This window comes from Pan paniscus, chromosome 21 (assembly GCF_029289425.2).
Source record: "Pan paniscus chromosome 21, NHGRI_mPanPan1-v2.0_pri, whole genome shotgun sequence".
Lineage (NCBI taxonomy): Eukaryota > Metazoa > Chordata > Mammalia > Primates > Hominidae > Pan > Pan paniscus.
The window spans coordinates 48,918,965-48,943,673 of record NC_073270.2 but is presented as its reverse complement, the minus strand read 5'-3'; the positions used below and the strand labels follow the sequence as shown (position 1 = coordinate 48,943,673).

Below are 24,709 nucleotides of genomic sequence, written 5' to 3'. Positions count from 1 at the left end.
GCCCTGTGCCAGGAAACGAGCCCTGGAATACCAGTGAAAGCAAGTCTCCCATCTTGGAGGGCTTGGCATTACAGGCACAATATTAAGCAGGGGCTCAGACACAAGGGTATAAGGTGGGATCCTATTTTTAGATCTAGAGAACAAAAAAAGAGCTTGGTCAGAAGGGTCAAGACAAAATTGTTGTCTTCAGAGCCAGAGTCAAGGCCTTCATGGAGCCAGCAAGTAGAGTGATTTGATAGCAAGTCACCAATACTACTCCATCAGGTCTCTTAAATCTTTTATGACCAAGGACAGGAATGATCATAGCATCTAGGAAGGAATGACAATGCAAGTATAATCAAATAGGAACAGATTGTTTCAGACGGGGGGATATTCATATGAGTGTATAAAGGAGACATTATTTTATAGGTTAAGAACATACATACTCTGACTCAGAATGTTAGCCATTGGTATTGTTCACCAATATTTTTTACTTCCCCCTTTCAGGCATCTGATAGGATTATGCTTTCCTGCCACCTGGAAACTAGGTGCCCATGGGCACACCTATAACTTCCTCTTCTTCTGCCTGTGCAAGTGAGGATGCATCTATTGATTGGGAGGTGTGGTGCAGTCATGGAATGCTCCCTTGAAAAATTGTGCAAACCGTGGCAGACTTTACATGATAAGAAAGAAATTTTGTTGTTTTAAACCAATGAATAAAAAAAAGAACACATACCCTGAAGTCAGACAATCTAGAGGATGAATTCCAGCTCAACCAGCTCTGTGACTTTGGGATGTTAGATTGCTGCTGTGAGCCTTGGTTTTCACATCTGAAATATGGGTCTATTGCACACACTTGTTGTCAAGGTAGTATGCCAGTAGATGCTTTATGCAGTGTGTGGCATATGGCACATGATCAATAAATGGTAGTTTTTATTACAGCCATCATTTTCCAGCTGGGCAAATATGTTGACTGGTATGAGGGAGAGGAGGAAGGGTGGCAGTAGTTGATGATTCCAAGAACATCAAGTACTATCCAGTTTCTTTCACTGTCCTCTATTAACATTTTTGGTTGTTTGAGGCTAGTGTCCAGCATTGTTTTGATGGGCAGCTGCCCCTGGTACAAAGCTCAGAAGAATCACTGCTTTGAGTACTTTTCTTATAGACCCAGTCAGGACAGTTCAGGTTACACTGCTGTAATACACCACCCGCAAATTGCAGTGGCTTAAAACACAAAGGCTTGTTTGTGGCACACACTACATGCCCATTATGGACTGGTAGGAAGCTCTGCTCCATGTCTTCTCATTCTGGGACTGAGGCTGCTGGAACAGCAACTATCTACAACATTGCCAATCGCTGTATCAAAAGCAAAGAGAGGATGGCATATTACTGCTTATAAGGCTTCCACCTAGAAGCAACATGGATCACTTCTGCTCGCATTTTCTTGGCAAAAGCAAGTCACCTTGTCACACTTAATTCTAAGGAGATAGAAAAATGTCATCCTACTCTGTCTCTGGAAGGAAAATTAGAAATATTCAGTGAACGGGACTAATGACCATTGCACTCTTAAAACTTTCCGACTTAGTCCACTGAGAGAATAGTCCTACTCTAATTTGGGGGTATCTCTTGTTTTTCTGCACCCTTCCCCCTGACTCTCAGATCAAATCTAGCCTCTCTGCCAACAGGGATGAGCACATGACTCAAGTTAAACAAGTCATAGTATTTCATTACTCAACCACAGTCATTGGTTCAAGGGATGGGCATGTGACCGACCAATCAGGATTCTTCAAATTGGTGCTGGGAGAAAAGCATCCTGTTTTCTCTGAACATGGAATTAGGAGGATATGAGCACACCCTCAGTCATGCTCTCTGCCATTGGCAAACAGTGCTGGGAGAAGAATGCTGAAGAACTGAGAGAAAGGAGGTAGAGGCAGAGTCCTCGTGAAGGTTGACTGGCATCTAAGGCTGGTCATACTCTTCCCTTCCCATCCGGGCTGGTCCTGAGCCTTTTTGCCTTCAGATTCATGCCTTTCCTTTCCTTGCTCTGCTCTGTAATCAGAGAGGCTGATCCCTGGTGGCTTCATTTTCCCAGACTCTTGTTTCAGCTGGCTTCCAGTGGTTGGGCCAATGGAAGATGCTGATTGGATGCTGGAGGCGGGGGAAAAGGAGAAGCAAGGGAATTTCTCCTCCTCTTTCTCTGCGTTAGGCAATTTCTCCAGCAGCAAAGGAGTATCCTCCTTGGCCTCAGCTTCCCCTGAACACATCTGTCAGGGTTCCAGCTTCCATGAATTCATGTACTCCTAGGCTTCCAGCACCTGTATCCATCCATCTTCGGCCTGGCAGTAGCTTCTTGCGCTCGTGTATTTGTGCGTTACCTTCCTCTCCCTTCCTGGTCTCTCAGCTCTCTCATCATCTGTGTAGCCAATTTCCTGCATTAAATCCCCTCTGTTGCAAATACTTGAAGCAGTTTCTGTTTTCCAAGTTAGACCTTGACTGATCAACCACTGTTTGATTAGGGAAGCCACTGTGTTTCCTCTTTGGCTCAGGTGAATTGGAGATAGGTCTCTGTCACTTACAACTGAGAGTTTGGACTAATGCAGCAGTCAACAGGAGAATAAGTACCCATCACCTCCCAAATATTTACCCGATGCTAGGCACTGTGCTCAGCACTTTGTTCTCATTATAGAATCCATGAGGTAGAAATTATGACGACCATTTTATAGATGAGAAGCAGAGACACAGACAGGTAAGTAATTTTCTCTCAATCACGTTTATTTTCTTTAAGCAAAAATTCACTTAGAACCCGCTGCTCCATGAAACAAAGGATTCCCACAGGTATGTCAAGGCTCAGCAGTGGCAAGACAAGAAAGGAGGTGAGGAATGACAAAAGACAAGTCTATATGCTATTTCATGACCTGGCCTAGAATCTTAACACGCTTCTCCCGGGCAGGAGTGTAATGAGTAAAGGGAGCTCCATGTAAATGAGCTACAGGCATCCCTAGTAACTGTGATTCAAGTCAAGTTCTTGCCGCTAATTGCACACACATTTTGCTAAAGGTAGTAAATAGGAATCATTCACGTGTCCTTAGAGACCACGGCACCATTCAGTATTCATAGCAAATATATCACTGAGCTTCATAAGAGAATCATTTTAAAACAAAGCTTGGTCAGCTGTTTAATAATTTACTGATAGTGACAGCAGGGAGAATATCTAATAACCAGTGAGATTGGCTTTCAAATAGAAAATAAATTCATGTTAGAAGAGAGAGAGGAGGGAAAGAAAGGGAATCAGGGGGAAGCATGATTAGCAGCGAGGAAATTTTTAACATTTGTCAGTTGCTGATTTTTTTTTTGGAATCCTAGCAGAGTGGAGAAACCTGATTATTAAGAGGTTGCATTTCATTTTAAAACATTCACGGGCCTTTAATGCTCTTCTCACAGGAAACAGGAATTATACAGAGAGCGCACCTGACACAGGGTGTTGACCCCCAACTGGGCCCTGGGTGGCATCAATCTTGGTTAATCTGGGGACTTTTTGGGGGCCATATGATCTCTTCTCATATTTCAGCTGTTCCTGAGGGAGTGAGGTTAAGGCCTGGAAGACTAGAAAAACAAAGCCTCAAAGAAATAAAATCAACTCAAACTACAACTGTATATTCTCCCGCTCTGGGAAGAAACTGGCCCAGAACTTCTTACAAGGGATTTGGCTTCTGGGTAAACCGAACCGTATTTATTTTTGTTTACTGGCAAAGCTCTATTGAAATGTCTTGGAGATGAAGAGTTTTGAGATGGACAGGCTCGAAGTTCACAGCTGATTCTCATATTCCTGGCCCACGATTGGGAGACACAATTACAGGAATTTTAAAAAGTCCAGGAGCTGGCGGGAGGAAAACAAAACCTAAAACCCGTAACAATCCTGAATCAGCAAAACTCCTTGTGCCTCAGTTTTCTCACCTGTAAATAGGACTAGTAAGAGAGGTGAAGGGTGGGTAATGCATGTAAGGCTTTTAGTTGCATACGCGGCTCACAAAATGCAAGTTCAAACATTGCAGAGGTGGAAGCAAAACCAGTGAAACATCCCCAAGGTTTTCAATCCTTAAGCTTCAGTGGCAGACGGTGATGTACAGTGTATTTATGGGTAAAAGAACATCTCGAACCCCCCCTCCTCCATCCCAGTCCTTCACATCCCTCCCCAGCACACAGGGCACACTCTGTCCTCAAACCAGTCCCTAAGTTTGCCACTCTGGAGACAGGCTTCCAGATAACACAGATGATTTCCGTGTTCCCAGATGGTATTTTCTATGGTTTTACATTCCAAGTTGGTACCCTCGATCCTTCACGTTGATTTCAACAAACTCACTTTCATCTTGTCTTGAGTTATTAGCATTTTTCAAGCTTAGAGAAACAATGATTTATCAACGTTTTATTTGATGTGAGAATGGCTTGAAGAAAGGTGTGCTGTCTGGCCTGTCACACCAAGGAACAATCTCTGCGTTCTAGAGTCCTTTGCCATTTGTCATGCCAAGGAACAATCTCAGTGCGTTCTGGAGTCCTCTGCCGTCATCCCAGCTCTGTTTCACGAAGGGGAGAAGGAGATTCTGGGGGCTGAAGTTCACTGTTATCATTTGGGGTGAAATGTATTTCTGTATTGTATAATAAAACGCTTTGTAAACAGATGCTGTTTTCTGAAACGTATGGTAATAGTACCAGCCCCATGATAGAGAGACACAATTCCAGGAATTTAAAAAAGTCCAGGAGCTGTGGAGAAGAAAACAAAACTTAAAACCAAATCAATCCCAAATCAACAAACCTCCTTGTGCCTCAGTTTCTTCTCCTGTAAGTGGGGAATAATAAGAGAGTTGTGGGGTGGATAATGCACATAGGCTTTTAGTTGCATGCATGGCTCAGAGTAAGTACAGTTCAGTTTCACTAGATTGGCGATAGACTAACTGGCTGGTTGAAAACATTTTGAGGGTAACATGCTTTGGTACAGAGGAGAAGGAGGTTGTATAAAAACCACAGGGTTAGGCCATGCACGGTGGCTCACACCTGTAATCCCAGCACTTTGGGAGGCTGAGGCGGGTGGATCCCTTGAGGCCAGGAGCTCGAGACCAGCCTGGCCAACATGGCAAAGCCCCTTCTCTACTAAAAGTACAAAAACTAGCCGGGCATCATGGTACGTGCCTGTAATCCCAGCTACTCGGGAAACTGAAGCACGAGAATCGCTTGAACCCAGGGGGAGGAGGTTGTAGTGAGCCAAGATCGCACCACTGCACTCCAGCCTAGGCGACAGAGCCAGACCCTGTCTCAACAACAACAAAAATCACAGGGTCTATCTGGGTATGGGGGGTTAGAACAAGCGTCAGATGGAGAGGACGAGGCCATATGGAAAGAGCAGGCCCCAGGTGACTGGTTAAGTCTCTAGACCACTTATTTAAGGGATTTTTTTTTTTTTTTGAGACGGAGTCTCGCTCTGTCGCCCAGGCTGGAGTGCAGTGGCGCGATCTTGGCTCACTGCAAGCTCCACCTCCCAGGTTCACGCCATTCTCTGGCCTCAGCCTCCCAAGTAGCTGGGACTACAGGCACCTGCCACCGCCCGGCTAATTTTTTTTGTAGTTTTAGTAGAGACGGGGTTTCACCGTGGTCTCCATCTCCTGACCTCATGATCCACCCACCTCGGCCTCCCAAAGTGCTGGGATTACAGGCATGAGCCACTGCGCCTGGCCTATTTAAGGGATTTTTAAGAGAGCTAGACCAGTGCCACCAGACTGCCCGAGATTATTTGGAGAAGATTCCCCTTCCCCACTCCATTCAGTCTTCATGGGGCTGTCATTTATGGCTGTCATCCTCAATACAGAGAGGTGGACAAAAGACCTAGGCTGGGCAATTATGGTGACACCCCTTCCCCTTGCCAATATCCCTGGCCAAATTGATTCATTTAGGAAATAGGATGTGAACCAAATCACCCAATTAATAGCTTTACTGGGTTTTTGTGGACAGTGTGGTGGGGTGTTCAGAAGGTCTCATTTTATACTGAAGGTGGTAAGCTGTGAGACCTGTGTATGGAGCTGTCATTGGCCAGTTTCTTTGACTACCCATAGAGAGAAGCCCAGCTGAGATACAGAGACAGAGATAGACAGATAGGGAGAGAGAGGAGGCCCGATGTCATCATTCGAGTACCTAGATCCAGCTTTGCCTGAAGGTGCTCATGAAGTGCTCAGCTAAGTAAGCCACTAGGTTCCTCTTTTCACTTAAGCTTGTTTGAGTTGGGTGTCTGTCTGTCATAAGAAAAAGAGTCTTGCCTAAAATACAAGGAGTGTATGTGTTCCCCACTCAGTATTTATCCTTTAAGCCCTTATAGGTGTCTGAGACACAGAATGGGCAAGATACAGACCTGGCTTGGCAGCCCTGGAGTTGTGCCTGGAGGCTCTCAACTTTCCTTGTCCCTGACACTGCATCAGCCATTCAAACACTCTTGTGTGCCTGAGAATCACCTGGGGTGCCTGTTAGAAATGCAAATTCCTGAGCCTCAACCTCCAGAGATGCTGATTCAGCTCCACGCATAATTAACAAACAACCCAGTTCTGGTGCAGGTGCGGTCCCGGGCCCCACATGGAGAAGTATGTCCGCCACTTGCCCAGCACACCCTCTTCAGTAGAATGGGTCCCATGTGCAGGGATCCCCTAAGGTGAGCAAGTGGGGGGGGGGCATCTTTAGGAAAGTATATTAGGTTATAAGGGCGGGTGGGTAGAGCTCTGTGTAGCTGTTCCCCCAAAAACTTCTTAGATGATTTATATTTCACCTGCCTAGGGGTAGGGAGAACTCTAAGGAGTCCTTGTAGTGTTCTTGATAGAAATAATTGGGGAAGATTTAAAAATACTGTTGCTTGGGGCCTACTCAAATAAATCAGTGGCTGAGGGTGGGGTCCCAGGTGATTCTCATACGCAGCGGGGTTGAGAACCACTGCAGCAGAAATCCAGGAACAAACGGGCTCTGGGGTCTCTCCTGAAGGTCCTCTTGCCAGCCCAAATTTTCTTTGTACATCATTGCAGGGATGAAGTGTAGTGAGCAGAATTTTGTTACTATCAGGGAGTGGTTGTTATGGAAGATCTCTAGGTGCTTATCAAAATATAATAAATCAATGAAAATAACAACTACATGCCATAACACAAAGTAGCAAACCTAAGTAAATAATATTAATAAGAGAGGGCTATGCAGGAAAACATCATGAAAGTATATTAAGAACCAAGAATTCTAATTAAGCCAACTCTGTAAACCAGAGGTCTGAAGAAAGTTTGCAGAAGTTTCTATAAGCACGAGGCGTTCTTTCTGTATCATTTCTGCTTCAAGTCTCTTGGTGCCTTTTTTTCTCAGAGGTTGGCATCTGCTGTTCCTTGGACTCGGGACTCACTAGAAGAGGCTCAGTGCCATGGGCAGACAGGCCACTAAAGCCTCTGGGGACTTTACCGTGGTTTCTTCCTGCTGTGGACAGCCTTGTTACTACTTTGAGCCCCCAGGCCAGGTGCTTCTGGCAGTCTGACCAGAGGACAGGTTCTGCATTGGCCTGGACAGAACCACCAAGTTACGACCTTGTGTGAGATTCAGTCTGATAAAAAGGACACATTTCCAGGCTCTTCCCTGAAGCATTGGGTTTATCAGTCTGGGGTACGTGAGTTATTAACAAGAGTTTCTGGTGGTTCTCAGGACCAGACACAGTGGGGAAGCACCACCCCATCATCTCATCCTGCACACCCGAGAGCCTTGCTGGGGTCTTGCTCATGAGTTGGTTTCCCCATAGATCTCAATAAATGGGTCACTGTCCCTTCTGTTTGGTAACAGCTCATGCAGAATGTATATGGCCCTGGCAGGCAAATTTGGCCCTAGTCTTAACCCGTATGTATTGAGTGCTTGCTGTATGCCATGCTGGGTTGGCTTTGAGGACGTGAGGGTGCGTAAGACAGTACTGGCATCCCTCAATGCTGTCACCCTGGTGGAGAAGGCAGATCTGCAGATGGTTCCAATAAGGATGGAATTCACTAATTCTTCATCCAGCCCACTACAGTCTAGCCCACAGATCCTGCGCAAAGCTGAGCTTTGAAGGATAAGGATAAGGATGCCTGGATAAGGAAGGATGCTGCTTTTGAATATGGCATTCCAGAGAGAAGAAACTACATGGGCCGAGGCCCAGAGGGAGGTAATGGACAGTTGTCATGTGCGGCTTGGAGCACAGGGTAAATAGAGCATGGAGGAAATGAAATGAGAGAACAGAGAGCGTTGCACTTAGGTCTCAGCTTTGCCTCTTTGAACTTGCAGACTCTTTCAGATCTCTGAGTACTTGCCCAGGCTGTTCCAGCCACCTGGAATGCCCTTCTTTTCTTCTCTACCTGGGAAGACTTCCCTTTGGTGAGGGGTGGTCCAAGGTGAGTTACGGAGGGTATGGGCTTAGAAAAGCAGGCTGGGCTGAGCATGGTGGTCACACCTGTAATCCCAGCACTTTCGGACGCTGAGGTAGGGAGATTGCTTGAGGCCAGGAGTTCAAGACTAGCCTGGGCAACATGGCAAAACCCCATCTCTACTAAAAATACAAAAATTAGCCAGGCGTGGTGGCACACACCTATAATCCCAGCTACTTGGGAGGGTGAGGCACGAGAATTGCTTGAACCCAGGAGGTGGAGGTTGCAGTGAGCTGAGATCGCACCACTGCACTCCAGCCTGGGTGAAAGAAAGAGAAGACTCTGTCTCCACACAAACAAAAAAGGCAGGCTGGGCCCAGCCAGTGGAGAGTCTTGTTGGTTATGGTAAGGATTGTGGACTTCATGCTGAGGGTAGTGGGGGCATTAGTGAAGGGTTTTAAGCTGGTGAGCAACAGGTTGTTGAGTGACTGTCTTCTTCAACAACCACTCTGGCTGCTGTGTGTGGGGAGGGGTTGGGAGGGACAAGACTTCAGGCAGTAAGAAGCTAAGTCAGAGCTAAGGTTGCTGCGGGGGGGTGGGGAGAAGCAACAGGTTCACAAACATTCTGGAATCTGAGTTGGGAGTCAGGAACCAGGAGAAGGGCCGAAGCCCTTTTTATTTTATTTTTTTTTGAGATGAGTCTTGCTCTGCCACCAGGCTTGAGTGCAGTGGTGCGATCTCGGCTCACTGCAACCTCCGACTCCTGGTTCAAGCAATTCTCCTGCCTCAGCCTCCTGAGTAGCTGGGATTACAGGCATGCGTCACCACACCCAGCTAATTTTTGGATTTTTAGTAGAGACGGGGTTTCACCATGTTGGCCAGGATGGTCTAGATCTCCTGACCTCAGGTGATCCACCCGCCTCGGCCTCCTAAAGTGCTGGGATTACAGGCATGAGCCACGGCACCTGGCCAGGGCTGAAGGTCTTGCGGGGACCTCAGTGCTCCGAAAAGGCATGTGCTCAATTCCAGGGCACCAAGCTGTTACAAGAATGGTGGCTTTTTGCCTGCTTCATCAGAGAAACCACTTTGCTGGAAGCAAGAAGTAAAGCCTGGGGCCATATCTCAATCATGTTTGACATCCATTATTCAATCCCTGACACTAACACCACCCTGTCCCCAGTGTGCTTGGGTGACCTCTCAGTGTGGGCGGACTGTGGCCTCCTTGCAGATGGGATCACTTTATCTTAACATCCCCACTGCCCAGCAATGAGGCCAGGTGTCAGTCAGAAGTGAAAACACCTGTGATGGGTACTTGCCACACATCACTTAGCTTTTTAAAAAAATTACCAGAAACAGCTGTTTGGCAGATGCCACTCAGGTGAGATGCAGTGCTGGCATTAAATCCAGGACACCTCAGACATTGAGGTCTACTTGGCAACCATCTGGACCATGTGTTGGTATTTTGGCCCAAGGAAGAAGCAGCTGGCCTTCCGTGCCATGTTGCTGCCCAGGTGTCTATGACAGTTGGTCTAGAGTCAAGGCTGGGGTGGTTTGGTGAATTAAGACTTGGAAGTGGGAAGAAAGGAAGGGAAATGGGCTACTGGGTGGGCCAGCCCTGTACTAGGCGTGTTCACATCCATTAACTCACTTAATTCTCACTCAGCTCAGCGAGGTGGGAATAATCACCCAATTTCACAGATGGGGAAACACATTTGGAGAGGGAAAGTGACGAGTGTGTGGTCACTTGGGTGGTAAATGGAGGTGTGGAGAATGCAGGCAGGTGCAAGGCCTCCCCAGAAGAGGGACATTATCAAAATGGAGCATGGCTGAGAAGAGGAACCAGGTGCCGTGGGCCTGAAAATCTATCAGAAGAGGAATGGGAAGGGTTTTAAGAAATTGAGTATGCTTACCTGGAGCACACCCAATCTCCAAACGAAGGTCACCTGGAAGGGCATCCCGGCTGTTACTTCCCCAGGAGGCAGATCCAACTTTGGAGGGAGAAATTATCAATCGGCAGTATCGGTAAAGCTTTAGGGAAATCTTTCTAACCACAAGGACCTCAAACTGGAAATGGATTCCGTTATGAAGCCCTGATTTTGAACGGAGTGATATTATTGGATACTACATGCTTTTTTTAAACAGAAAAAATGGTTGGATCATAAGGTTAAACCTGAAAATACTTAAGATTTCTAAGTTGCATTTGGGTTATTTATATTTGCACATCTTGACAGACAGCATTAATGCATATTAATATTCCTGCCATCAAAACATTACTCAAACCAGAACTACTGGCTCTGAAATCATCTGCGGTGTGTGCACAGTCACTCTGCTAATAGAAAGGTTAACTTGTATTTTTGAATTATTGATGGTTGCTTGTTACTAATATCTTTTTCCTCAGAAAGGAGGAAATTATTAATGAAGAGATCATTGCCAACGTGTCTGACATCTATTAATGGTTTCATCTTGCAACCAGATTAAAAGAGACAGCTGGTCCATGAATTTATGTGTGGAGGTAGCTCCAAATGTGCCGACAACTCCGTGGGAGGGCGGGGCCGATGGCAGTGGGGCCTAAGCACGGCGCCGGGGGCTGGTACAGGGTCCTCCCCTGGTCGGCACAGCCTCCGTGGAACGGCTGTCAAAGGTTTTGCTGCTGAGGGACCAGGCAGCAGATGGGCTATCACTCTCTTGGCATCTTTCCAAACTCTTCTGTTACCCACAGGAGCCCATTCACACCCTCACTGTACCAGTCACTTGTTGGCATTTGCTCTGTGTTTTGGAACAGTGGTTTCCAACTTGAACATGCATGAGAATCACCTGGAAGCCTGGTGCAATGAGAGCCCAGGCCCCACCTCCAGCGTTTCTGATTCAGCAGGCCTGGGGTGGGACCCAAGAACTTGTATTTCTAACACGTTCCCAGGTGAGGCTGATGCTATTGGTTCAGAAACCACACTTTGAGAATGAATTTTAGATCAATAATTGTCAAATTGTGCTGTAAGACTTCCTCTAAAGAAAGAGTTGGCAAACTTTCTATGAAGGGCAAGACAGTAAATATTTTAAGCTTTGTAGGCCAGACTATCTTTGTCACAATCACTCACCTCTGCTGCTATAGTTCAGAGAGTGGCCATAGGCAATATGTAAATGAATACAGGGGTTTGTGTTTCAATAAAACTTTATAAAAATAGGCAGTGGTCCAGATTTGGCCCATGGGTGGAGTTTGCTAACCTCTGCTCTAGAGCAGTGCTGTCCAGTAGAACTTTCTGCAAAAAGCAGACATAGGCAGTATGTAAATGAATAAGCATGGATGTGGCACAATAAAACTTTATTTATAAAAACAGGCAGTGGGCCAGATGTGGTAGAGGTTTGGTGACCTCTGTTTTAGAGCAGCACTAATAGAATTCTCCATGATGTTGGAAATGTTCTGTATCTGCACTGTCTGATACAGCAGCCACTGGCCACCTGTGGCTACTGAGTACTTGAAATGCGGTGTGGCCAAGCACTGAAATGCTAAATTTGAACTTTAAATGACTACTGGCTATCTGTGCCACAGCAAGAAGACAGGCTCCAATGGAGCAGCCACCCCCAACACAGGAAGTGAACCTTCCCGCCCTTCCTACATGGAGAGTCTTTGCCTTTCTTGAGCTTCAGTGTCCTCATGTGTAAGATGGGGATCAAACAATAGCTACATCACTAGGCTTTCCTCACTGGACTTTCTTTGATGCTTTAAACATAGAATACACTCTACTAGATACATGGTTTGGAAATCTAATTAGTAAGGCACGTGGCCCCAGCAGGTGTCTTCCCCCTGGTGCTCTGCTCCCCACTGGAGGGCTGACCACTGGGGGCGAGGCAGGGCTGGGGAGATGGGGACCAGCTCTGGGATTGTTACCCCTTTCTCATTGTCCAGTCTCCTCCACCAGATTGTAAGCTACATGATGGCAGTTACCATGTCTGTTGTTTAGGCTGCAAACCCACAGCCCTGAGATCCCTGACACACATCAAAAGGCCAGCACACTTGTTGAAAGGATGCCCCAAGTTTCAGGTTTCCCCTAAAACTGCTCGACAGAGAGATCTGTAGCTGAAATGTCTGGACACTCCTGTCTTGGTCCCTGACAGAAATGAAAGGGAAGCCACTGGGCAGATATGGAAACTGACACACGGAGAGGTCTCGCCAAAGGTTTCCTGGGGTTAAGGACAGAGTCCGAAGATAAGAGGCCTGCTGGCTGAGCATAACTAAAAGAGTTTGTAGGGCAGAATGCCATCTCTTACAAAGCTCACCCTGCCTCCTTCCTTCAGCACCGATGCGATGCTGGGCCCAGTCCCTAGCCAAGCAAATCTTGGTCATGTCCCAGCTCCCTGGGCTGATGGGGTCAGAGGGGAAAGAGGGCTCCCTGTGCAGGAGGGTGGGAGATGATGCTGTAACTTTCCATTAGTTCCCTCCCCTGAGAAGCCAGCTAGCTGGAAGCTTTGTGTAAGGCATCTTCAGCCCTGTGCCAGCCCTCTCTCTCCACCCCCACAACCCCATCTCCTAGCAGCCCTGTGGTAAGTGTCCAGGTTCCCTTTGGCAACTCAAGTCTTGTAGAACACATGAAGAGGAGACAACATTTCCACAGTGTAAAAAGCACCACCACAGTGACCTGCGCTGGGGAACATGCCTTGAGCAGGAAGGGCCCGCTGGCCAAAGTTCCAAAGAGAAGCCCTAAGGGCTAGTGTGAGTTTCCTAGGGAGATGATACAGTGCAGGGCTTCCAGGCAGAGGGACTGGCCGGTGCAAAAGCGTGGCAGTGCTGTGGGTGCCAGAGCCTGGCCGGGCAGCAGGTGGCAGCACGTGCTACTGAAGGAGAGGGGGCAGTTTCTTGGAGTAGAGGGAGGTTTAGACAGCACAGAGGGTCACAGTTCATGACCACGGTGCACCTGGGCAGGTAAGTCCTGGTGCGAGATCAGGTCCCACTCCACCAGCTCAGTGACTACTGAATTTTTTTTTCCCCTCGGGGCCACATGAACCCCATTCAGACCTGGGGGATTTGTCTGCAGTGATATCGCATCCCTAAAGCAGGAGTGCAGGGGGGTGCCAAAGGGCGTTGCTCTGAGGATGCTGTGAGAACTGCTATTTTGTAGTTTTCCAGAAAGCTTGAGAGAGGGGATGAATTGGCAGGAGCCCAAGAAAGTCGCGACAAGTTACAAGTGTGACACCAAGCTCTTTAGTGGCTTAGAAATCTCCTCCCCACCTGGGTCATCCCCTGGGATCAGCCATGACTGGGGTCGCTTGTGGTGGTCTTGGGTCAGGCCTCTCCTCGCACACTTCCTAACTGCTCATCTGCCCAAGGCAGGGTTAGAATGAGTGAGTGATGGAGCAAACAGCTGGAAGCTCAGCTCTGAGCAGAAGGGATCTTTCCATTCCAATTGTCCCTAAGGGCTATAACATTGTGGTATCCCCAGAGAACAGCACAGAGTAAGGCACACAATTAAATGCACCATAAATACTGGTAGAATTATTAATCTCCAAAGCAGCTTGTAAAAGGTTCAACTCCCAGGCCACCCCCGACAGGCCTGCCAAATTCCACTCTCCCCAGCAGGGGTCTGGGAAGCAGGACTTGGAGAAATCTTCCTGGTAGTTCTTTGACCAGGCAAGTGTGGGAGGCACTGGCTGGTCCAACAGGCTAGTCCAAGCACGTCAGCTTTTGAAAGTGGTCACGGTCATGGTGGTGGTGGTGGGAGTCGGGGTCCGGAGATGGGTGGAAGAATTTGCCTGGGATTGTAAATTGGGCTTCCATTCCAGGGAACTGTGCCACTCTACCTAGTGGGGACTGGGGACTGGGGACTGACAGAGTGAGGCCCTGTGTTCTCTGCCATGCCAACTTGGGTACAGAGCCTGGGGCTCCCCACTTTTGGAAACCCTGCCATGCTTGATTTTCACAATTCACCTACAGTCTCCCCAATCCAGTCCCTGGTACCCCAACAAGGATGGGGGTGGGGGGCTGTGCTGACACAGAAGAAGGAGGGCTTTGGCCAGGTAGCAAAGTGTTCACAAAGTGTGAATCCCTTAAGCATTTCTGGGTATCCCTGCCCCTGGCTTTTACATCTCAGACCCCCAGCCAAGACTCAGGTACCAGCTGCCTCCCAGGACAGCAGAGAGCCAGGCTGTGGGCCGTGGGCTGCCAGGGACAGCTCCAACCCTGATCTATGGTTTTAGGCTTTCAGCCCCAACCAGGTCTTTGTTAAGACCGAGAAGAAAAGGGAAAAAGCTACAAGGTTCTGTCTCCCTAGAAAAGGAAAGGGAAGGCTGCCAGGGAAAAATTGTGGGGGGTGGGGGGGATGCCTCATGCCCCTTCTGCGCCCCCTTCCGCGTGGTGGTGGGGACAAGAGAGAGATGTGGGTGAAGAAGAAGGTGGGGTGGGCGGCTAATTGAGGGGGACGACGATTGTGGCGCGGTCAGCGATGTGCCCAGAAGAGTGTGAGTGGGTTGTGTGTGTGTGTGCGCGCGCGCGCTCTTAGATGAAATTCTCATCTCAGGGTGTGCCCGAGACCCTGGCCAGCAGCCGCCGGCCCCAGCTTTGGGCAGACGCCCCCACCTGCTTTCGCAATTCACCTGGCCCCTTATCTTGAGTTGCGAGGGCTGCTCCCTCCCTCCCTCTTCTCGCCACCGAACCCCCATTCACCTGTTCCCCACCCCGAGTTCAAACGGCTGCTGCAGCTTCCTCCTCCCCGCACCGCCCCCGTACCTGCGCCCCCACAGGGCAGACGATGCTTGGCTGCGCGGCGCGGCGCGGGGCGAAGAGGCGAGGACCCTGCCCGGCGTGTGGGTGCGGGGGTGATGTGTGGACGCGCGTGACTGTGCCAGCGGCCCGAGCTGGTCGGCCCCGGAGAGGGTGCGCGGGGGAGCCCGCGTGTGCCAGCCGCGGGCGTGTGCCAGGCGCGGGCGTGCGCGCGAGGGTGTGTGCACGGCCGAGGCGGAGCGCCCGGGCGGGCGGCGGCGGCGGCAACGGCGGCGGCGTTAGGACTCGGGGGACACCGCCCCCCGCCCCCCGCGTCCCGCCCCCGCCCAGCCTCCCGCCTCAGTTCGCGCCGCGCCTCGGCTTGGAGCGCAGCAGCGCCGGCTCCGGGAGCCCGAGCGGAGCCAGCCGCGCGCACAGCCAGCGGCCGCGCCGGCGATGCGGGGCCACCCCGCGCCCGCCCCAGTCCCGGCCCCGGCCCCCGCGGGAAGGGGCTGAGCTGCCCGCCGCCGCCCGGATGGCGAGCCTCGCCGCGCTCGCCCTCAGCCTGCTCCTGAGGCTGCAGCTGCCGCCACTGCCCGGCGCCCGGGCTCAGAGCGCCGCAGGTGAGTGCGCCCGCCCGGCTCCCCTGGGCTCCCCGCTCCCTCCTGGATGCGCGCGGGCCCCCAGCCGCGGGGCCCTCGGAGGATAAAGTTGTGTGGGCTCGCGGGGGCGCGGGTCCCCATGGCCGGAACCCGGGTCTCAGCTTGCAGGCGCGGGAAGCCGTGTCCCCGCGCGCCCCGGCCAGCGAGCCCGGCCCCTCGCGTCCCTCGGCAGCCCGCGTTTGGCGAAGTTCGCCGCTTCACTTTCCTGCCGGCCCCCCGGGCTGGAGTAACTTTCCGCGGTTGTTGCGAATATTTCCACTTGCTGCCTCCCACTTGTCGGAATCTGCCACTTGAGTGTTTGGGGCGGCGAGACGAGGAGGGGCACCGACGCCCAGGGTGGAGCGTTCTCTCCCGGGCAGCTCCTCGGGCAGCGCGCGCTTTTAGTGGGGAGGACGGGTCCCCAGCAGGCCGAGGCTGCCGGGGCGGCGGCTTTTCTTTTTTCCTCGGAGATACAGGAAGCTCTCCATTTGCTCTGAACACGCTGCTCCCCTAAGCAAGCCGCTGTAGGCACCCGAGGGGATGTTTGCGTTGATGACCGAGAGCAATACCTCCGCCCTACCCGCTGGCTTTTCTCCGAGGTAGCTGGGCGCCCGTGTTAAGGCCCTTGGAGGGGAGTGGATTTGACCTGTGAGCGCGTCTGCTCCTGAAAAGTTCGGGGAACTCATTTGGGTTTGGCCACGGGAAGGAGGTGAGCAGAGGTAGTTCCCCAGAGTAGGGGGAGCGGGGGCGGGGGGGTGGTGCCCTGCCGTGCTCCTAAAGGCACGTTGGCGGGTGCTGGAGGGCACCACAGTCCAGGGTCTTACACATCACCAAGCCCCACCGCAGGCAGCTTCCAGCCCCGAGTCCCCCCCCAAGAGTAGCGGCGGAGGGAAGAGAAGGGAGTGCTGCAGGTGTACTTCCAAGTTCAAAATCACCTTAAAGTTTCTTAGCACCGATTGCTTTTGGTGTAACCATGCCGGCCTGAGGTGGCTGGGATTGCGGGGACAGGCTGAGATCAGCCCGTGGGACGCAGGAACAGGCTGGTTTCGGATCGCTAAGCAACAGCTGTGCCCATTTATTATTTCACCGAAAGAAGGAAAGGAAGAAAGAGCAAAAGAACGAACCTGTGGGGAGGTACAGCGTCTTTGCACAAGCTGCGTCTGAGGTTAAGGGCCGCTGGAGGGACATTCCGTTGGAAATGCGTTAGAGCCTTCCTTGCTTGGTACTAAAATGGAAGCGGAATAGGCGACTTCTGTGAAGGGACAGCCTGTTTCCCTGGCTGGGAAGTTGGGTGACAAAGACACTCCTTTTGAGGTGTGTGAAGCTGAAAGGTTGGATTAGCAAGTGAGAGAAGAGGGACAGCTACAGCACCGTTCTAAAGATGGTGCACAATTCTTGTTTTCCTCATTTTGGGGGGTGTGTTAGGTGTGCTAGGGGAGGGAGGGGTACTAGGGAGGATGCCCGGGGCAGTCCTGGGGATCCAGGCATGATTCGTGACTCAGATTTTATATCCTCTAAGGCATGACCGGCCAACCACACATTAATACCACTCACGTTCCCGCGGCAGAAACAGGATCAAAAATATTCCATCACGGGTCTCGAATCGTTCTTGGGTAGCAAGCGGTAAAACCCGTACCGGCTCGGGAAGCTGTCCAGTGCTGAACGCCGCCCGTTCCGGATGCTCCCGCCAGGTGGCGCTCGCCCACAACTATTAAAATGCAAATCTGGTTGCTTTCATATCAGGAATAGAACTTCTTTTCAATTTTTAAATGAGTAATGTGTTTATTCAGCAGCCTTTTGTTAAAACATTTAGAGAAGTGTGAGGAGCGAGCACCTTTTCTTTGTTTGCTCTTTAGAATGCAGGAGAAAGAAAAGAAATCCTGGAATATGGTTTGGGAAGAAATCTGTGTTTCTTTTGGGTCTACCTGGGCAGGGTGGTTTCTGCAAACCTGCGATATAGCATATATTTAGCAAGTGGCTGCCTTTGTGCCAGGGGCTCCTTAAGCGAATGGGATTAGCTTGTATTGGAGAACTGGTGCATTCTAAGCCTCACACATTTGTAGAAATGGGGATTTTCTGTATACATCTGTCCTCTCCTTTCCAGTTTAATGGCAACTAGACCATCTAAATTAGATTTTTTTTCCAGGGTTCCTCATGAACATCTGTATTTGTCAAAACAAGAATACTGTAAATGTTGACTTAAAAATGGACTTATCTTCTTATTTTATTCCTAAATTCAGAAATTGTTAGTATTTCAAATCTAGTATAGATATGACAATAACTTGATTTCCTTTAAAGTATTTTATTTAAAACTTTTGGCAAGTTTGGACAAATACATTTTAAAACTAAGTAGTGTGTTTTCCATGTTCTTTTGATCTGAAAATTCCCAATCTTGAAAGCAATTTCAATTTATAAGGTTACATCCATAACATAGTTGGGCTAATATGTTTTGCTGTAACATGTTGGTCTCAGTGTCCAAAAGTCGGGGCGGAAGCTTGTCATCAAAAGGCAATTTCCTTTTTCCTTCCTCTAAGACATATTTCTTGAGCCACGACAGTTTTTGGAAGGAATGATAGTGAAAATCAAACAAACAAAAAACATGTAAAAACAGCCTCTTAACAATGTGGCAAAACATGATTTGGGATGGGGGAAGAGAGAGACAGTTAAATGAATAAGGGGATAATGAATTCATTTACTAGGGTTTCAGAATCCACATATTGAGAGCAAAAATGGATCTTATAGGGGACTGACTTGCAATTGCAATTGTTAGCAATGTAGTCATTTAACTCGATAATCACTGTCGGATACCTCTGGGGAACTGTTAGCGGTACAGTCGAATTTTACTTTCTGTCATGGATTGCTTGATTTGTTTCTTAATAAAAGAACAATTAATGTGCAAACGTGGCTTAAATTCTGTTCCAGCAACAATCGCAAACACATAGTAAAAGCAGACCATATTCTTGGGTTACAACTCACTCTCTTTCTACTCAACTTAATTTCTTCTTGCTTGTCCTCAGCACAGCTCTTGCAGGTGTCAGGCTGCCAGCTGAGATGGTATTCCATGTAGTCGTATAGCTGTCACCTTTCACAGCCATGATCAGAGGACATGACAGCATCACTCTTTCAAGCACAGGATAGTCCCCTGACTCCGTGACAGTGTGTTGCTGTGGAAACAAGAGCAATGCTGTGTAGGCGGTGGTCCTTGATAAATATTTATTGATGATGGTAAAGAGATGGTAGAGTCTCACGGCAGCTATAATGGGGGGGAGGGTGGGCGCAGGGGAATTTAACTCAGGAGGCAGCCTGGTTTGGAGAAAAGAGTATGAGCTTTGGCGTCTGAAGTCCTCAGTTTAAATCCCGCCTCTGCTTCTTTCTACCTATGCCAGCTTGGGCAAGTCATTTACCTTCTCAGCTCCCCAGCTTCTCATTTGTAAAGCGAGGATAATTATAGCTGTCTCGCTGGACTTTGTGGCGACCAAATAAGATGCAATATGCAGAGTGAATGGAAGAGTGCCTGGTACATAATAGGCACTTTGTCCCAAGAGGAGCCTTGTGTGTTACTGACCTCAGCACAGGTGTATGTGCACAGGCCAAGGCGGGTGGGGCATCAGTCTTATGCTAAATAGTGAACTGGCCATGAGATGGCTGGGTTTGGTGATGATTTTTAGTTTCCTTTTTTTTTTTTTTTGAGATCAGTCTTACTCTGTTGCCCAGGCTGGAGTGCAGTGGTGCAGTCTTGGCTCACTGCAACCTCTGCCTCCTGGGTTCAAGCAATTCTCCTGCCTCCGCCTCCCAAGTAGCTGGGGTTATGAGTGTGTGCCACCATACCTGACTAATTTTTGTATTTTTAGTAGAGACGGGGTTTCACCATGTTGGCCAGCTGGTCTTGAACTCCTGACCTCAGGTGATGTGCCTACCTCGGCCTCCCAAAGTGCTGGGATTGCAGGTGTGAGCCACCATGCCCACCCAGTTTTCCTCCTTTTCCTCTTTTCAGGGGCTTGATTCCCTGCAACTGCTTTTACAAAGAGATTGCCAATGAAATTTGCCAACAGATGACACTAGTAAATCTGGCCATTCAAGGGTTTAAATAGGGAATGTTGACTTTTAGGCATATTTTACTCTCTGACTTAGAAGTGTTGATAAACCACAAATGGCTACATATTGCGTCAGGACACAACAGTTGGGTGCATTCTGTTTCCCTTCCTATACTCTCCCGTGTGCAGCCTTCCTTGCTTTTCGGCTCTGTCCTCTGCTCTTCCCTAACCTGGAGATCAACTGCACAGCACTCTGGGGCTGTAGGGGAAAAAGATACTTTGTGCACTTGATAAACAAGCAAAGAATAAGAAAACAAACAAGGGCCATGGCATTCCAATAAATAAATTAAAAAGCTCTGAGATTATTGAGAACAAACCATGTCGGACAAGTATAATAGCATTTGCAAACACCTTACAGAATTGGGTCCAGGAGGCAATACCACATGGATATTAGAAAGCAGTTAGCGTGTCTCATGAAATCTTACAGAATGGATTCAGATTAGTATGGAGAGGAAGAAAGCCACATATTTTCAATGGGTTAACAAAAATCAGATACAGCCACAGGGACAGGGGTTCATCAATAGTGTGTGTGTCCAGGTGGGTTAGGGTGACTGGTTAGGATCATGGGTTTCAGCATTTCATATGGTCCTGCTGGACACTTTTATTTGCCAGTAGAGGCAGAAATGAGCAGGATAATGGCATTTATTTATTATCTATTGGTAAGAGTTGCAGGTGCTAAAGAGGATACAGAGGGACCCAGTGGGGATTCTAGATATACATTCCAAAGGGACGTAACAGAAGTCAACCATGAAAAATGGGAATCGATGTGTCAATACAGCGGGACAGGGAAAGAGGTGTCAGTGAGGCATGGTGATCATTAGGGCCTGTTTTTTTTTTTAGACAGAGTCTCACTGCTCTGTCGCCGGGCTGGAGCACGGTGGCGTGATCTCAGCTCACTGCAACCTCCATTTCTTGGGTTCAAGCAATTCTCCTCCCTCAGCCTCCCGAATAGCTGGGACCACAGGTGCATGCCACCATGCCCAGCTAATTTTTGTATTTTTAGTAGAGACAGAGTTTTACCGTGTTAGCCAGGATGGTCTCAATCTCTCGATCTTGTGATCCTCCCGCCTCGGCCTCCCAGAATGCTGGGATTCCAGGTGTGAGCCACCGCACCTGGCCCATTAGGGCCTATTTTATCTTCAAATGTGAGCATTATTTCAGTTAGTCCTTCCTAGGTATATCCACACGGAAGGGCTGTGCAGAAGCCCCATCAGATGCACCTTCAGACTGGTGAGTCACCTGGAAATTGAAGCAGTCCCACAGTGTGGCAGACTTAATTTTTTCTCACACTGAAGCCAGGCTGCTAAAGTGCGTGTGACACACAAACACATCCCCTGGAGCGTAAGTGGAAGAGATGCAAAGTCTCACATTTCTTGAATATTCAGTTGACAATTTTTGTGTGATGCTGGAGGGAATAAAAAATGGTGGAGTCACTTTGGTAAACAGTTTGGCAGTTTCTTTAAAAAGTTAAACAGACACTCCCCATAAAATCCAGCAATTCCACTTCTAGGAATCTACCCAACAGAAATGAAAACATATGTCCACAGAAAGACACGAGCATGAATGTTTGTAGCAGCATTATTCACAGAAGCCAAAACCTGAAAACAATCCAGATGTCCATCATCCCTCCAAGGGAATACGACTAGGAATAAAAAGGAATGAACTGCTGATACAGGCTACGCCATAGATGGGCCTCGAGAACATTATGCTAAGCAAAAGAAGCTGGATGTAAGAGACTGTATATTTTATGAGATGCACAGATAAGGCAGATCTATGGAGACAGACAGCAGACCAGTTGTTGCCTAGGGCTGGGCATGGAGCAGGGGTTTATAGGAAGCGAGCCTGAGAGAACAGTTTATATGCTGCTCTCAAGAGATGTTTGCAAACCTCTAACTTTCTTGGCTTGGAAACTGGAAGCTGGTGATGGTCACGTAACTCTGCATTTCCTAAAAGGTATAGAATAGTACCCTGATGATGGATGAAATTTTATGGACTAAAGCTGTTAAAACTTTTATTTGACCACGGGCCTTTGTGAAGTTAGACTTATGTGTAAATCTCAGCTCCCTAATGCACTTGTGATGTGGCCTTGAGAAGTTACTTCAGTGCTCTGCATCTTTTTTTCTGCATCTGTAAAATGGGGCTACCAATGCCTCATTGCTGCAAGAGCTGGAGATAATACCTGTAAATTGTCAAGCCTGGTCCCCGGCAGAAAACAGGCACCAAGGAAATGGCGTTACTATGACTTATATCTTGCTAGTTTCCAAAATAGTTTGTTGTATTAGCAATTTGCAAAGCATTATCTCTCGCTCTTTGAAAGGCTCTTTAGACTGTGAATTAAATCTATGAAGTAGCATTTTTCCCCCTCATCAATTTGGCAAAAATGCAAAAGTTTAAGACTATCAAGTCTTGACAAGGATCTGAGCAATTAGGTAGCTTTGTTCATTTTTGAGTAGTGAGAATTGAAACAGCCTTTCTGAGTGCTAATTTGGCAATGTCTATTAAAACTAAAGACACGAATAACTTTTACCCTGAATATTTTGGTAGGGTATGGATTTGTGGGGGAGAGAATAGATCATTCATTCATTTCTTTTCTCATTAAGCTAAGGATGTAGAGATTTAACAGATGAGTAGAAGTGCCTTGGATCAGGAGCAGATGCAACGTGTTTTGTTTTGTTTTGTTTTTTGCGCCTTTGGTTTGATGAACAGAGGAGAAAACGGCTCAGCACCAGCTTTGTCTCTGCCTTTGTAGGGGGCTTCCATCCACACCCAGGAGGAACTTCACGCTAATAGTTCAAGCGCTGCTCTTAAAAGATGTTTGCAAACCACGGCCGGGCGAGTGGTGGCTCACGCCTGTAATCCTAGCACTTTGGGAGGCCGAGGTGGATGGATCACTTGAGGCCAGGAGTTCAAGACCAGCCTGGTCAACATGACGAAACGCCAGCTCTACTATAAATACAAAAATTAGCCGGGTGTGGTAGCATGTGCCTGTAATCCCAGCTACTTGGGTGGCTGAGGGATGAGAATCGCTTGAACCCAGGTGGTGGAGGTTGCAGGGAGCTGAGATCATGCCACTGTACTTCTGCCTGGGTGAAAGAACAAGACTCTGTCTCGAAAAAAAAAAAAAAGAAGGAAGATGTTTGCAAACTTCTAACTTTCTTAGCGTCGTGGAGCTTATCCTTTTCTGTGGAAGAATGCAATGCTGCCGACTACATGTTCCACAGTTATGTTCCAGCTCCTGCTTCCCAGGACCTTGGAAACCTGTTTCTTCTCAGACCACCCCTCATTTTGCTTTACTCCCCCTTTTATCCTGTTGGTTCTAGGAGCAGACACAAGACCACAAACCCATTTCTCTTGGTCCTCCCTGACCTCATGGTGGGTGGTTATGTAGTCATCCCTTAGGGATCACGCATTTGTCTCTTTGTAACTGAGCATGAATGAATGGGTTCACATCAGCAAGCAGGACTTTTAAAAAACAGTGCTTCATGTTGGATCATCACAGGTACTAGTGGCCTTGGGTGATCTTGACTTCCTCTGATTGACTGTAATTATGCTTTTGTGCATGTCCCGCTTAAGTGATCAGTTTGGCTATTGGAAGCTCCTTCAAACCAGGTTCTTATTTACCACCTCCAGGCCTCCTTGAGAGAGTCCTTATTTTCCAGTGACAACAAGGATTTTCAGGCCCACGTCTTGGTTTGTTATTACTTATTATATTATTATAATAGTAGTTATTATTTAAAGAGCCCTAGTCCCTTTGTTGTGGGAACATCAGAATCTGGGTGCATATTTTTGGTGTTTTGTTTGAACACTGGCATACAGCAGGGTAAAATGGGAACAGCTGGTGGCATCAGGGATAGAAAAGAAAGAGGTTTTAAACAGCATGCATTTATGATTGTTTATCTCTTTGATTTTGTAAAGTTAGTTTGAATAGGATAACTCATTAATCTAATTAAAAATAATTTTCCCACATTGCCATATTATGTGTTTAAATGAGTGTTACTGAGAAGCTGAGGTCACCACGTCTTTTTTTCTTTAGCATCTTGGAATTGGCCTCCAAGCGCCTGGGCCCAGTGTCAGGTCCAGAGTCAGGTCCCGGCTGTCCATGATTCTTTCTTGGGCAGCAACTTTCCGAAAAGGAGAAGCAAGCCCACTCCTGTTCTAAAGGAGCCATATTAATTGTCTGTTAATAACAAGTCACTCCCCCAATGCAGTGGCTTTATCGTCTCACTATTTCTTTGGCTCAGGAATCTGTGTGGCATAGCTGAGTCCTGTGGCTCAGGGCCCCTCACAGGCTGCAGTCAGTTCAGCTTGAATGGGGAAGGGTCTGCTTCCAGGTTCACTTCCGTGGCTGTTGGCGGGATTCACTTACTCTCGGGCTCTTGGCTTGAGGACCTCCGTCTCTCATGAGCTGTTTGCTAGAGGCCACGCTCAGTTCCTTGCCACACAGGCCACTTCATCGGACAGCTCACAGTGTGGCAGCTGGCTTTGTCAGAGTGAGCAAGTGAGAGGGCCGGAGAGAGTGTGAGCAAGACGGAAGTCACAGTCCTTTGTAACCTAATTTGGGAAGGGACATCACATCACTTTGTCATATTCTGTCAGAAGCAAGTCACTAGGTTCAGCTCACACTCAAGGGGAAGGAATTGCACAAGGAAGTTGTCTTAGAGTTCTGCAGAGAAACAGAACCAATAGGCTATATATTAGAATATATAATAGGGCATATATATTATATATCACATTTTAAATGTATATTATATATTGGCTGGGCGTGGTGGCTCACGCTTGTAATTCCAACACTTTGGGAAGCCGAGGTGGGCGGATCACTTGAGGTTAGGAGTTCGAGACCAACCTGGCCAACATGGTGAAACCTTGTCTTTACTAAAAATGCAGAATTAGCTGGGCATGATGGTGTGTGCC

At 48.3% G+C, this 24,709-nt stretch overlaps 1 protein-coding gene and 1 long non-coding RNA gene across 15 annotated transcripts in view; one reads left to right on the top strand and one right to left on the bottom strand.

Annotated features, from left to right (window-relative positions):
* Window positions 1-4,509: 4,509 nt before the first annotated feature.
* LOC117977241 (uncharacterized) lies at window positions 4,510-15,189 on the bottom strand. The gene is made up of 3 exons (XR_004668263.3): window positions 15,091-15,189; window positions 10,283-10,462; window positions 4,510-4,737 (listed from the first exon to the last, which is right to left on the bottom strand). It is a non-coding gene; the product is annotated as an uncharacterized LOC117977241 (long non-coding RNA).
* The window catches only part of PTPRT (protein tyrosine phosphatase receptor type T), a 1,127,644-nt gene continuing 1,118,047 nt past the window's right edge, over window positions 15,113-24,709 (top strand). For all 14 annotated transcript variants that reach the window (XM_034947434.2, XM_034947430.2, XM_055104674.1 and 11 more), the window contains exon 1: window positions 15,113-15,686. In XM_034947434.2, coding sequence (XP_034803325.1) covers window positions 15,113-15,686 — 574 coding nt within the window. The remainder of the gene's footprint in view (window positions 15,687-24,709) is intronic.